General features: G+C 40.1%; 1 protein-coding gene across 1 annotated transcript; it reads right to left on the reverse strand.

The window, feature by feature from the left end:
- Positions 1-2,357: 2,357 nt before the first annotated feature.
- On the reverse strand, positions 2,358-2,981 carry LOC120781564 (SH3 domain-binding protein 1-like). Its single transcript, XM_040113802.1, has 2 exons — positions 2,752-2,981; positions 2,358-2,577 (listed from the first exon to the last, which is right to left on the reverse strand). Exons 1-2 carry the CDS (start codon positions 2,979-2,981, stop codon positions 2,358-2,360), a joined length of 450 nt encoding a protein of 149 aa, XP_039969736.1.
- Positions 2,982-14,979: the final 11,998 nt, after the last annotated feature.

Raw genomic sequence — 14,979 nt, forward strand, 5'->3', positions numbered from 1 at the left:
CTGCAAAAATTATAGATATGACAGTTCGAAAACTGCTTGATGAACCAAATAATCAAATAAATCAAGTATTATTGTGGGTTTCCCACATATTGGTGACTTCGACAAAAGGTAAAATGACGGAAGAAGAAGCGGTAAACCAGATAACACAAAATTTGCAGCATCGGGGCCAATGGGAAGAGGACGTCCAAACTCGCAACGTGGAAATAGCCAACGTTTCCATTAGGATCCCACCATTCTGGCACGCGAAGCCAGAACTGTGGATGGCACAGGTGGAGTCGCAATTCATTGCGGCAGGCATAACGAGCGACAAAACTAAATACCACACCGTCGTGACCGCAATCGAAAGTAAAGTGCTTCCCCAAATAAGCGACATTATTCTCAATCCACCGAACAGTGATTTGTATACTACGCTAAAAAATTATATAATAACGCAATTCGCGGTCTCGGAACAAAAACGTGTAAAAAGCTACTGCAAGAACAAGAACTTGGTGATATGCGTCCATCGCAGCTCTTGCGCGAAATGATAAGTTTAGACGGCAGTGACATTAACGATAATATATTCAAGTCCATTTGGATGATTCGGTTACCTTCCAACATGCGACTAATAATTTCCATCAGCAACGAACCGCTAGACAAAGTTGCCCTGCTCGCGGACAAAATATGTGAGAATAGCGACACCCCACACGTAGACGTGGTCGAAACTCCAAACACAGCAACACCCAATCAATAGCATCGAGCAGCAGTTAGCCGAAATCAATCGAAAATCGAATTCGAATGGTTTGTGCTGGTACTACCACAAATTTGGCAACGATGCCAAAAAATGTCGTAGCCTCTGCGCAAAAAAGTTAAACTAATTCGTCTGTCGTCAATGGCGGTCGACGCCAGGCTCAACAATAAAAACCGCCGCTTAATCGTTCGAGACAAAAAATCCGCAATAAACTTCCTCATCGACACGGGAGCTGAAGTCAGCGCAGCAAAGAGGTTCACTATTAAAACTTACGGCGAAAAAGCTATGTTCCTCAATCTGAATCTACGCCGCCAATATTCCTGTATTTCATCATTGCCGACGTGTCACAATCCATCATAGGAGCGGATTTTCTATCGCATTTCAACTTAGCAGTCAACCTACGACAACACAAACTCATCGACGACGTCACAAAACCAGCAGACTGTGTTTAATATCAACACATAAAAAGGTAGTTTCCAATTTATCTTACACTAAATATTATCAGCTGTTCCACGATTTATTGAGGTTATTCGAAGACATCACAATGGAAAAGTTTTCAGTCAAAAAACCACAAAACTTTGTCACGCACCATATTGTCACATAAGGATCACCAAACCGAGACGCTTATCTCCCGAGAAGTTAAAAGCCGCAAAAGCCGAGATACAACTCTTGCTGAACGCAGGCATCTGTTGTCCATCGCGCAGCCCATGGGCAAGCCCGCTGCACATGACAAAGAAGAAAAACGGCGAGTGGAGGCCATGTGGGGATTTCAGGCGACTAAACGTCGTCACCGAGCCTGACAGTTGCCCCCTGCCATACCTGGACGATTTCACTCATTCCCTGCACGGTTGCAAAATTTTTTCCACACTTGATCTGCCTCGGGCTTACCACCACATTCCTGTGGAGCCAGCATGTTTGAATTTCCATTTATATGCTTTGGAATGCCAGTCAAACGTTCCAAAGATTCATGGATCACATCTTCCGTGAGTACGACTTTGCCTGACCATACCTCGATGATATTTTGATATCATCGAAGGATATGAATCAACATCGTCATCATCTACAAATAGTATTTAAAAATATACGCGAGTACGGCCTTGTCATCAACCGTTCGAAATGCATGCCAGGTCAGCCGCAAGATAAATTTTTAGATTTCAAAATAAACAGCAGTGGAATTTCACCCCCAGAAGAACGAGTACGGGCAATTCAAAATTTCAACCTACCTTCTAGAGCATGTGATTCTCGACGCTTTCTCGGCATGGTAAACTTTTTTCGCAGATTCTTGCTGTAAAGTTTCACAAAAGCATAAATGCACGGCACTCACCTTTAATGCGATAGCGTAAAACGAAAAGACAAGTCGGTTGTAGATGCGAGCACGGATCGATCGAAAAAAAAAAGCCTGGGCGCCGCCCGCCAGTCCCTTTTGTTGATTGTGTTTGGTGTCCTCGTGTGTGGTGTAGATGATGATTAGTTGGTGTGTGTGGGATGAAAGATGCCGTGTTGAATATGGTGGTGTGTGGGATAAAAGATGACGTGTGGAATGTAGTGTGTATGTGTGGAGTGTAGATGTGGTATATTAAGAGGGGGGCGCAGAAGCTCATTTAACCCTCCAGGCCCCCTAAACGAATGTTTAGCCTAAAAGGCGCTGCAGCTGTTGCAGCGTTGCCACAACGCTGCTCAGCCCCGTAGACCGACGAGGTGGTGGTCCCGCCTGCCGACGCCGCAACGAGGTTCCGCCTCGCTGGGGCGCGCCACGAGCTGCGGATTGGAAGCGGGGTATGCGACCGCGCTGGATGGGTGGCCGATTCACTTCGCGTGCCGCGCTGCGATGTAGCAGCGTGTGATGCGGCCTGTGGCATATTTGGCACAGCCCTCGTGACTCACACGCTGCAGTCCCATGGGTATGTGACAGGCAGTTATGGCAATGCCCGTGGGCCTGGGCAACTTGCTGCCGTTGCACGGGTCGCATACCCCTAAATATGCCACAATGGTGCAGGCAATGTGGGCGCCGACAGATGTGGCACCTTAGGGTCTCCGTGGTGCGTGATGGTGTTGGTGGTGGTCGAGTGCCACCACGAGGTGCGGATTGAAGGACCGCTGCAGACGCGGTTGCCGGTACAGGTGCCGGCGTTGTTGCCGGTGCAGTTGCCGGCGTCGTTGCCACCATAGTTCGGGGCGCTGGAGTAGGCACGGTGCGTGGCGCATTGGTAGCCCGAGCTGTTGGCGTGGTTACGACTGATGTATCTACATCCATGGTGATCTATGTATAAATGAGATTGTCAATTAGAAATCTGTCATACAATTAGATATTGGCAATCGTGCCACTATATGTGGCATGAATGGGTCGTCGTATGGATCGACCATTTTTTATTCGTTTTCTTTACGGTTTGTTATTTTGATGTACGGTTTGTTATTTTCTGACGGTTGTTATTTTTTAACGGGTTGTTATTTGCGTACTTTCTCGTGTTTTATTGGTTTCATTTGGTTCGTTTATTGTGTAGCGACAATACCGGTTTATTTTTGAGGTTTTCGGATTCGCGATCATCGGAAGTTGGCAAAAAGCATAGCTTCACGAGCGGTCTAGTTAGCGTTCCGTTTTGTGTACTAAGATCAACGATACGTATGTGACCGTCAGAGCCGTAATGTAACTTTTCAATGCGGCGAAGCCGCCACTCGGTGGGGGGTAGACAATCATCGTGGATGAGGACACAGTCTCCAAGTTTAGGCGCTTGTTCAGGAGTCTTCCAACGGTATCTTTTGTGGAGATCCTTTATATATTCGTCCTTCCATCGGCGGCTGAAATCATGATGGAGAATTTTAATTCGCTCCCATCGATTTAATAGAGATAGCGACTCCACGCCTGGCTCAGGAATGGCCAGGATGGGTGCTCCTTTTAGAAAATGCCCTGGAGTTAAGGCGGTAAAATCTGAGGGGTCTTGCGATAGTACTGTGAGTGGCCGTGGATTGAGAACGGCTTCAATTCGATTTAATAACGTCGTGAACTCTTCGTAATTGAATTTATAATTTCCAGCTACCAGTTTGAAATGGGTTTTGAAGCTTTTTACAGCTGATTCCCATAAACCGCCCATATGAGGAGCGCTTGGGGGTATAAATTGCCAATTGATACCTTGAGGGGCGTACTTTTGTATGATGTCGGGTGACACTTGTTTCAAAAAATCCACAAATTGCTTCTCTGTGGCTCGTTGAGCTACGATAAAGGTTTTGCCATTATCGCTCATGATTTTTGATGGGTAGCCACGTCGAGCGACGAAGTAAGCAAATGCCGCGAGAAAAGCCTCCGTCGTCAGATTACTACACAGCTCAAGATGTACTGCCTTTGTCGTTAAACATAAAAAGACAGCCACATAGCCTTTCATGAGAGTGGGAGACCTTAACATGGACGCCTTTACCTGGAAAGGCCCAGCAAAATCAACACCTCGAATTAGCAAGCCGACCATTGGCACGAAGCAAACCTTTCGTGTCCAGAAATGGGTTTAGGACTAAGAGTGAGCTCTTTTTATCAATCGGCTTCGATTCTCTTAGTAGTGATATATCGCGGCTGAAGTAGCGCGCTTGTGTATATGTTATTAGTGCGACCTTTGCCTTTTGTAACTCTAGGTGCGTCACTGTGTTGCATGGGAAATTATGTGATCCCTTAACTTTGCTTTTGAGTTGTTCTATGAATTTGAACATATAAGCGACTACTCTGAGCGCTTTTGGAAACGAGGAAAATCGTTCAAGGATGTCGGCATCATCCAATAATGTGTGAAAGGTGGCGATTTTTCGACCTTCTGGGGTGATAATGTTGCGCATGGGGGATTGTGGCCAAGAATCAGGAGATTCTATCAACCATCGGGGGCCATTCCACCAGAGGGTGGTAGTGGCAAGGTGCAGTGGCTTGCACCCTCTTGTACCTAGATCGGCAGGATTATCAGCACTGGCTACGTGACGCCAAGTGGCTGATCCCACTAGGTCGAGAATTTGAGACGTTCGGTTAGAAATATACGTCTTCCATGCATGTGGTGGTTTTTCCAACCAGGCTAGTACAATTTCGGAATCGGACCACATATAGAGTTTGCATTTTGTCATATTTAAATGCATTTGCACCATGGCTACTAATTTTGAAAGTAGTAGTGCGCCACATAACTCAAGTCGTGGGAGACTTATAGTTTTTAAAGGTGCCACCTTTGCTTTTGCTTGTGGTCGTGGTGCCACTTTGCGTGCGCACATAGATAGAAGCGCAGTATGCCTTTTCTGAGGCGTCACAAAAGCCATGTAATTCGACTTTGTGTTCGGGGGAGTAGTTTACCCATCGTGGAATTTGAATCTGAGAAATGTCCTTCAGATTGTTTGCGAACTGGGACCATTTTTCTAAGCGAACAGGTTTCACTTGTTCGTCCCAGTCGGTTCCACTAGCCATAATTCTTGTATTAAGACTTTCGCTTGGATCATAATTGGCGAAAGCCATCCTGCGGGGTCGAAAAGTTTTGCCACCGAGGATAGAATCTGTCTTTTTGTGATGGCTGATAATGCGGATATGGACTCTGTCGTGTATGAGAACTGGTCCGATATCGCATTCCATTGGATGCCTAGTGTTTTTGTTGTACTTTCCTTTTCGAATATAAGGAAATTAGTGTCCAACAAATTTTCGTTTGGAATATTTTTGAGTATATTCGGGTGATTTGCCGTAATCTTTTTTAATGGAAACCCTGCGAATTTGAGGGCTTTAATTACCTGTGATAAGGCTTCGTATGCTTTTGGAAGAGTATGACTTCCAGACAAAATATCGTCTACATACGTTTGAGTTTTCAACACTTCAGTTGCCAGGGGAAATTCTGACTTTGTGTTGTCTGCCAATTCGTAGAGAGTACGAATGGCTAAATATGGTGCACAGTTAACGCCAAATGTAACTGTTTTTAATTTGAAGTCGCGTAAAGGACTGGTGGGGGATCTTCGGAACATGATACGTTGAAAATCTTGGTCGTCTTTATGTACGCCTATTTGCCGATACATTTTCTCAACGTCCCCATTGAATACGTATTTGAATATACGCCAATTTAATATCAGAAGCATTAAATCTGGTTGGAGTGTGGGTCCCGTAAATAGGATATCATTTAGGGAAATCCCTGAACTGGTGGTTTTCGAGGCACTAAAAACAACTCTTACCTTTGTTGTTTTTTTGTCTGGCTTTACTACTGCGTGATGTGGCAGGTAAAAGGAGTAGTGTTTATCCAGTTGACTATATTCGGTTTTATGCCCCAATTGGTGCGAAGTATTGTCTTGCATGCGTAAAACGCTTTTTTATTCCTTTTTTAATATTAGTTTTTCAGTTGAGTTTGGTATCGATCTTCTAGTTGTTTTGCTGTGGAGGACAGGGAAATTGTAGTAGGGTAGATGAAATTAAGGTATTTGTTCTATTCGTGAATACATAGATACTATTGCTTTTGCACCTTCTCCGTTGAGTTGAAGCAGTATATCGTTCAGTGCACCAGAGAAAGGACACTTCCTTGAGGGGTTCCCCTATATTAATAACTTGTTCTTGTCACTTAACCGATTACGTTCATAATTATCGATTGAATCCATAAGGATAGGATTGTATCCTGTGCTGCCATGTGTCAGTGACTTATTTTGTTAAACGCAGTTTCTGTTTATCGACCATTTCTATACTATGCAGTCGATAAGTTTCCCGTTTTGATTGAATTGATATGTGTATCCATTAGCCTTTCGGTAGAACCTTCAGGATGAAAGGGGTTAGGCTTCTAAGTCTAAAATTCACCTTGACTCTTTTCCAGCTTCTTGATATATAAGATAGCCCGATAGATCAAATTAAACATTAGAAACATTGGCTTTTTTAGCTTCTGCGGCATTATGGGAGTGATCCCATAAAGATCTGCTGTTTTCAATTGTAAAAACTGGTTATTAGCGTATGTGATTTTCTTCTTGCTTGCTATGAGACAAGATTGGGCTATTTTTCTTGCTGCTTGTTTTGGTTGAACATTCATTGCCGTTGATTGCTGACATCAAGAGGAGTGCATATTGAAAAGAACCTCAAGTGAATCTCCAACTCTCTCCCTTCGTATTTAAATTAGCAATATTGCGTTGTTCTTCGGACAGTATTTTACTAAGCTGACAGTTGCTTGCCACCTTTCTTTTGACGTGCAGAAGGTCTGGAATGAGTCTACCTTTTTGTATTGCTTTACGATATCTTTATAAGATTGCCAAGTTTTGGCTTTATAACTTTCATTGAAGGCTTAGTTGTTATGTTCCAAAATCACTGTTTCACCAAGGAGGGGACTTCATTTTCCTTCTTCTTCTTTACTGTCGTAGACATCGCTAACGCGGTTATAGCCGAGTTAACAACAGCACGACAGTCGTTTCTCAACAGAATTCTTGCCTACAAGCTGGTGTTCGGACCAGTTTGAATTTATGGGATACAACTTAGGGGCATCTACGGTTGTAAACTGGCTGATGAAATCTAGGCAATGGAATTGCCAGGGTGTCGCTCGATCGGGGTCCTGAGAAAATGCGTGCAGCAAAGGTTTGTGATCCTTAAATATCGTGTTGTGTCGTGCTTCGAAAATATAACGAAATTTTCGTAAAGCTGCGTAGATAGCGTGAAGCTCGCGGTCGTAAGGACAGTGTTTCCTAAGAGCGGGTTGAAGCTTTTGGCTGAAGATGGCTAATGGTTCCCAATGTTATCCTCGCCGTTGTTGGAGAACCTTTTATTGAAGTTCCTTGAATGTACTCGTGCAGGGGTGTCTGTAACAGCGTTTTTAAGGAATTTACGATAAAAATTTATCATGCCAAGAAACTCACGCAGTTTTCGGATCGTTTTTGGTCGTGGAAAGTTAACTATCGCGTCTACTTTACCAGAAAGAGGTGAGATTCCGTTGGCTGAAATGCGGTGTCCCAAAAAATCCACTTCGGACTGACCAAAACGTCACTTAGCGGTGTTAATTTTGACACCATACTTAGTGAGTCGTTCGAAAAGTAAGCGAAGATGACTGTAGTGTTGCGTAACATCCTTGAAAGCGATTAGGATGTCGTCTATGTATGGGAATAAGAAGTCGTCTAGTCCCCGTGTTACCTCGTCGATAAATCGTTGAAATGGTTGTGCGGCATTCCGAAGTCCGAACGTCATGAACGGGAATTCGAAAAAACCAAACGGTGTTATAATTGCAGTTTTGTCGACATCTTCTTTGGAAAAAGGTATTTGATTAAAAGCTCGTACTTGATCAATTATTGAAAATACTGTTTTGCCGGTTAGATTGGCAGTAAAGTCTTCGAGAACACGAACAGGATATCGGTGTGGCAATGTACGGGCGTTAAGTCGTCGATAATCCCCACAAGGTCGCCATTCGCCAGACTTCTTTGGGACCAGGTGGAGCGGAGATGGCCAGGAGCTCTTCGAACGTTGAGCGATTCCTAGTTGTAGCATTTTTTCGAACTCTGTCTTGGCAATTTTAGGTTTGTCGGGAACTAGTCTTCGAGCTTTACAGGAAACTGGGAGCCTGGTGTAGTAGATATATGGTTCCTTCGGGCTTTGTCAGGTTAGGGAACTCCTTTAGTATATCTGCCCATATAGGATCGACGGGCAGTACTTTAATTTCCGAAATGATTTTTGAGAGATAACTTACATGCGGCTTTTAGTCCAGTTATCGAGTCGATAAGACAGCTATTCTTAAGGTCGGGTAAGATGCCGAAATGAGCTAAAAAATCTGCGCCAATAATAGGTTTCGTTATGTTCGCCACCACAAAGCGCCATATAAAATTTCGTCTGTGGCCAAGGTTTAGTGTTAGAGTTATGCAACCATAGGTATTAATCGTAAACCCATTTGCTGCTGTGAGATTATAGTTGATTCGATCGGGCGGCCACGGTGCGAGGGATTTAGGAAAAGTACAGAGACAGCGCCAGTATCCACCAGGAATCGGATTTTGGTGGCGCGGTCTGTTATGAAAAGGCGGTTTGATTTGAGTGAGGAGCCGTTAACCGCCACTAACGGTCCGACGGTAGGTTTCCCTGAAACGAGCAAGGCGATCAGCAACGTTTCGCTTTATTGCCGAAATTTTGATGATACCAAATACGAAAGCGCTGACGAGAACGGGAACGAGATATGCTCTGCCGCTTAAAACTGGAAGCTAGCTCGTTAATCGAAGCTTCGAAACAGGAAATGCGTGATTCGACGCTGATGTTGTTGTTGATTGTTGGAGCGAATTAATTTCTGCTGGTAGAGCGATGTCGTGTATTTTGTCTGCCAGAGACGCGAGTTTATCGAGATTCATATTCGCTTGGGATGCAACTTAGTTCGAAGAATGTTGTCCGGAACGGTGTTGTCGAGGCTTCTAAGATGGCGTAGAAATTGCGATGCTTTTCTATCACCCAAGGTCTCTCGATCGAGAAGCTGTTGTAGTCGTGCTTCTCGAGAGAGCGTAAGGCGTTCGATAAGTGTCCCTTTTAGGCGAGAGTAGGGCGTTTCTGTGGGAACGTTAAAAAGAAGGTCTTCCACTTCTGCGGCGGCCTTGGCGTTAAGGTGTGAGGAAGCGTATTGGTATTGCGTAATTTGTGTTTCTTCAAATGCACAATTTTCATACAAAGTACTTTTCAAACATTTTTCTTAAAGTTGAAAAATTGTATTTTGAAATAAAGGAGGAGTATTTTGCAAATCTTAAACTTTGTAAAGCGAGATTTCAAGAAGGAGAGACCGAAATAAGTTATAGTTCTCTTCAGCGTGATATCCTGTTTGAAGATTTTACTATAGAAAAAAAACCAGAAATTTTGTACCGTTTTGACTCGGATTTAAAATGTACAAAAGTTCCAATCTTTTATCTATCTTGCATATATCTGTTTTCTGCTGAGGAAGAAATATCAGAAGCAATAGAGGAAGACAAAAAACAAAAAAAATTAGTTGAAAAGAATCACTTGAAGAACTTCATAAACCTTCAAAAACTGAAGAAAAACTAATAACTGTTCGATTACTCCCTCTACCTTCTGCAAATATAAAAAAACCAATTGAGTTAGTTCAAACAGTAGACTTAGCAATAGAAGAAGATTTTACAAACTATGAAAAGCAGCCGAAAAGTATAGCTCGCGAAGCTGCTAAAATGCAAAACCAAATTAAGGAAAAACAATATCGCGTCTATACAAGCAAGGAAGATATAATTATCTCTTCAAAAGTTATCAATACACAAATTGATAAAATATATCCGACAGTATCCATTGCCCCAAAGGATTTTATATCGATTACTTTGGAGTTAAAAACACTATATGAAAATAATGATATTTCAATACTGGACTCTGATCTACCTAACGATGGAGCCAAAGCTAAGACGAAGAAAAGGATGGGATGTCCACCGACAAAACAAGTACAACCATCACCGAAGGACGAAATTAGTGCAGCAGAGTGTAAGTTAAGACATTAGTCTGCCCACTGTAACGTTCTTAGAGCTACTCCACACCAGCCAGTAAGCGTGGGAATAGCCCACGTCCGCATTTTCTCATCAACTGGCAAATTCTTCGATACTTCAATATCAGCGCGGTAGAGCCATTCGCCTAAACGAACGTCTAAACGATGACAACAACAACAACAGTTTTAGGTGCAGTAACAGTAGAATTGCCGAAATTGTGCCAAAGTTTAGGGAATCAGACAGGGCCATATTTTTAAGTTTTAGTCTTAAGCCAGACTTTAAGAAGATCACATAGTGCTTAAATAAAAAAGCTATGAAATTGTAAAAGTGGAAGTTAAAATTATTTCCTGGACAACAGCCGTAAGACTGGATCAATAATTTGTACAAAGATACACAGAAAGAAACTTAAAATCAAACGTATACCGTCGTCCGATGTAAATGAAGAAAAGCCGACAGGATTCGAATATGAACAAAAATGTTGCGAGCAAGCTATCATTAATTCAACACAGGAAGGATGACTACGCATCGTGAACGTCACTTAGTTGTCCACCATGACAAGATCACAAGCTGTTGTCATCTTTCCAGCAGTCACTTTTGCTCACGCGGAAGAATGTTCAAAATTGAACAAGTTGTTATATTAAATAAGATAAGATAAAAAATATCAATACAGTCCACTATTTTTTTTAAATAATTATTTCTTTCCCTCGGCAATATGTACATGAACATGCTTACTTATCAGCAAAGCCGAAATTCTACTAAATATAAATATCTATTTATATAATATATACATACATAATGCATTTACATGCAATGCACATCTAATAATAATAAAAATGCATGGGGACACAAGTCATAAATTTACAGATGTGATAACATTAAAGACACACACACACATGTATTAAATTGTACACTTGAAAAAAACCCCATGGAGCATAAAACATATCAAGCGGCATAAACAATATGCTGCAATACTTTTCTGAGGTCAATGTTTGATGTTAATCATTTTATGTTAATTTACATTTATTCGCCAGTTGGATAGCCATTGTTCGACCAAAGCTATATTCTTTTCCCCTACTCTTGACGCTCTGAATGGCATATTACGGCTGTGTCATCCGCAAAGTCGATGTTAATATATAACTATCACTTGGAATGTCTGCTGTATATAAGTTACCTATATAGAGTTGGGCCTAGCACGCACCCGTGAGGATACCATCACTTAGTTTTTAAATAATACCATGCTCAGATCGACACTTAATCACAAGATTTCGGCTTTTGAGTAGCTTGTCCAACTAATCTTATATATACAAAAATGATAGTTCTAATCTCGTCTCCGAGGTGATTTAAGTCTAATCTACGCGAAAGCTCACCAAGTGACTATGATTTACACCATCTACTTGTCAGCATTGGAAATATTTTACATTATCACAGCTGATTGAGGCACTACTAAAAGCGCAAAGAGAAACAAATGTAACCAAATAAATGAATTCTGAATACATTTGAAAATCGACTTCTCAAATAAAAAAATGCGTCCATTATTTCTATTATATGGAAAATATTTAAAAGAAGACGGTTTTTATAACAAAATATTATTTAATAATGTTTTCTTTTAATAAATATTAAGAGATGTAAATTCTTGAATGGCAAAAACATCTTTTTTGTCATCTATCCAACGGCAATGAGAACGGGCTCGATTCAAAAGGTGAAGTCTTAACATTAAGCCGTTTTTTGCAGAATTAGGCTGAAATAACTACTCTAGGTGGTTTGCAAGCAAATTGCCTTTTCCTCTTCACTTCGAGTCCAATTAATAATCACTTCTCTTATGATTATGTTTGAGTCTGATGGTGGCTTAATGTGTATTAAGGCTTTCCAAAGACAGTTTTGTACGTTGGTTGAATTTGGTCTCAATTTTTTTATTATAAAATTTTCTTCCACAGACTTTACCGCTTTTCCTAGTTTAAATTCAGCATCCTTCAATTTCAAGTGAATAATAGGAGAGCGATTTCCGTGCCATTCACGCTTAGCTCGCCTTTTTTCAGTTACATGTTTTTCTATTTCAACATTCTTGATTCTTCTAAGAAAAGTATGCTTGTAAAGTGTGACATTTTTTACTCTATACATACTCAAAACGTTTGACATAAGAGCGTTATTTGTGTCATTTACAGTTAATAACAAGTAAGGAAGGGCTAAGTTCGGGTGTCACCGAACATTTTATACTCTCGCATGATAAAGTGATAATCGAGATTTCATTATACGTCATGTAAAGTTTTATTCCGCTATCATCATTGATTCCTAATGTATACATATATTATACAGAGAAAGCATCAGATAGAATTCGAAATAGCGTTATATTGGAAGAAGGCGTGGTTGTGAACCGATTTCACCCATATTTCGTACGTGTCATCAGGGTGTTAAGAAAATATTATATACCGAATTTCATTGAAATCAGTCTAGTAGTTCCTGAGATATGGTTTTTGGTCCATAAGTGGGCGAGGCCACGCCCATTTTCAATTTAAAAAAAAAAGCCTGGGTGCAGCTTTCTTCTGCCATTTCTTCCGTAAAATTTAGTGTTTCTGACGTTTTTTGTTAGTCTGTTAACGGACTTTTAGTGATTTTCAACATAACCTTTGTATGGGAGGTGGGCGTGGTTATTATCCGATTTCTTCCATTTTTGAACTATATATAGAAATGCCTGAAGAAAACGACTCTGTAGAGTTTGGTTGACAAAGCTATAGTAGTTTCCGAGATATGTACAAAAAACTTAGTAGGGGGCGGAGCCACGCCCACTTTTCCAAAAAAACTGCGTCCAAATATGCCCCTCCCTAATGCAATCCTTTGTGCCAAATTTCATTTTAATATCTTTATTTATGGCTTAGTTATGACACTTTATATGTTTTCGGTTTCCGCCATTTTGTGGGCGTGGCAGTGGGCCGATTTTGCCCATCTTCGAACTTAACCTTTTTATGGAGCCAAGGAATACGTGCACCAAGTTTCATCATGATATCTCAATTTTTACTCAAGTTACAGCTTGCACGGACGGACGGACAGACGGACGGACAGACGGACGGACGGACAGACAGACATCTGGATTTCGACTCTACTCGTCACCCTGATCACTTTGGTATATATAACCCTATATCTGACTCTTTTAGTTTTAGGACTTACAAACAACCGTTATGTGAACAAAACTATAATACTCTCCTTAGCAACATTGTTGCGAGATTATAAAAATATTTATCTCTTAAAAATGGAATTAAATCGCGATATTGTCTCGCGATTATTTTTAAAATTTATTATTATTATTATTTATTTATTTTTACTTTCTTATTTATTTTATTTATATTTTTATTTTATTTATTTATTTATTTTATTATTTTTAAAAATTTTGACCTGGATTTTGGAGATGGAGTTCCATGCGTGCGCGCTGTGTAATTATAGGCATTCGTGGGATTTCAATATTGCATGAACATTTAATTGTGTCGATAGAAATGTTAAAAATACAATAACTCAAAATGAGCCGAGTCTAATAAGAGCTGTTCGACAACGAAGTACTTCCAAGCAAATGGTTACCTGTATTTTTGGAAAATCTGAAAATTTCGCAATCATACCACTAGAACAACGCAGAGCAGTAAACTCTGAATGGTACATAACCAGGTTATTGCGCCTATTTATAATAGTTTAATACAGCTCTTCCTTTCTCATTAATTACTCGTGAGTTTTGCACATTAATCACCACATACTAGGGATGTATTTCTGAGGAATATAGAATTAATAATATATTAGATTAACCAGAACTTAATTGACAGATGGTTACCAATCTTACATTGAGAAAAGCAGGCTGTTTTTTCGATTTCTAACCAACACTGCTTTGCGCCTTTCAAACTGGGTGAATTGTAACATAGACTTTAAAACCAGTTGTAAGAAAATTATTCTTATTTGTCAGATTTGCTTCCGATATTAAATTCATATCTATACTCTTTCATTTAATATCCTAGTTAACAGCGTTAGCATGCCATATACAAATATTCACTTAGCTCAATTTTTACTTAAATCACTTTTGGTTTTATGCTTCGATTAAATCTTCAATCGCATTTGGCTCATCATTTGGCGTCATACTTTGGCTAAAATTTAAAATCATGTTTTCAACACCACCACTTGATTCTTTTTGAAGCATTTGCGGAACAGTGTCCGAACAATTATTGCATTTCTTCGTTAAATCTTCTTTCATAAGTGTACGTTTGGACATAGGAAGTAAATCAACACATATTATATACACACTCCTTAGGGTGCAATATGAGGAAAATACATCTGAAAGAAAACAACGTTATACGTTTATGTTAAAACTCAAAAAAACGGAAATATTCTTCCGTGATTCAATAATGTAAGGTGCTAACAGAAAACTAGATTTTTTAAGAAACTTTTTTAAATCGTTACTATAATATTTAGGGTTTCACATAGTCTCATAAAGTTCTAAGTTATAACGATCCGAAAACACAGCGTTCAGAGTTGTATTTGCGTAAACTTATTTTAGTATGCAATCCAACAACAAATTTTTTAAACTAGTATAAAAATTTATGATTTTATAATTTTATGATGCCTTATGACACGTTTTGAGTACCCCAATAATATAATAATATTTTTCTTAATTATTTTATATTTGCATGTTGATGATTTTCTACAATGAATTTCTATATACATAGTAGTCACTCAAAAATAACATAAATAAGAAAAATAACTTACCTACCTTTTATTTTTTTTATAATCTAAAAACAGCTTTTAACTTTTCTAAAACTTTTTATTTGCAGCATTTAACGCTGGTAATGTCTAAGATAGGTTGACGTGTTTTTTTC

Source organism: Bactrocera tryoni, unplaced genomic scaffold, assembly GCF_016617805.1.
Source record: "Bactrocera tryoni isolate S06 unplaced genomic scaffold, CSIRO_BtryS06_freeze2 scaffold_7, whole genome shotgun sequence".
Classification (NCBI taxonomy): domain Eukaryota; kingdom Metazoa; phylum Arthropoda; class Insecta; order Diptera; family Tephritidae; genus Bactrocera; species Bactrocera tryoni.

Bases quoted from the DNA above. Each gene is read 5' to 3' on its own strand.
- LOC120781564 (XM_040113802.1), bottom strand. From the start codon at position 2,981: ATGGATGTAGATACATCAGTCGTAACCACGCCAACAGCTCGGGCTACC. The intron at 2,578-2,751 runs GTGCCACATCTG...AATATGCCACAG, and splicing joins CGCACCACGGAGACCCTAAG to GCCGCATCACACGCTGCTAC.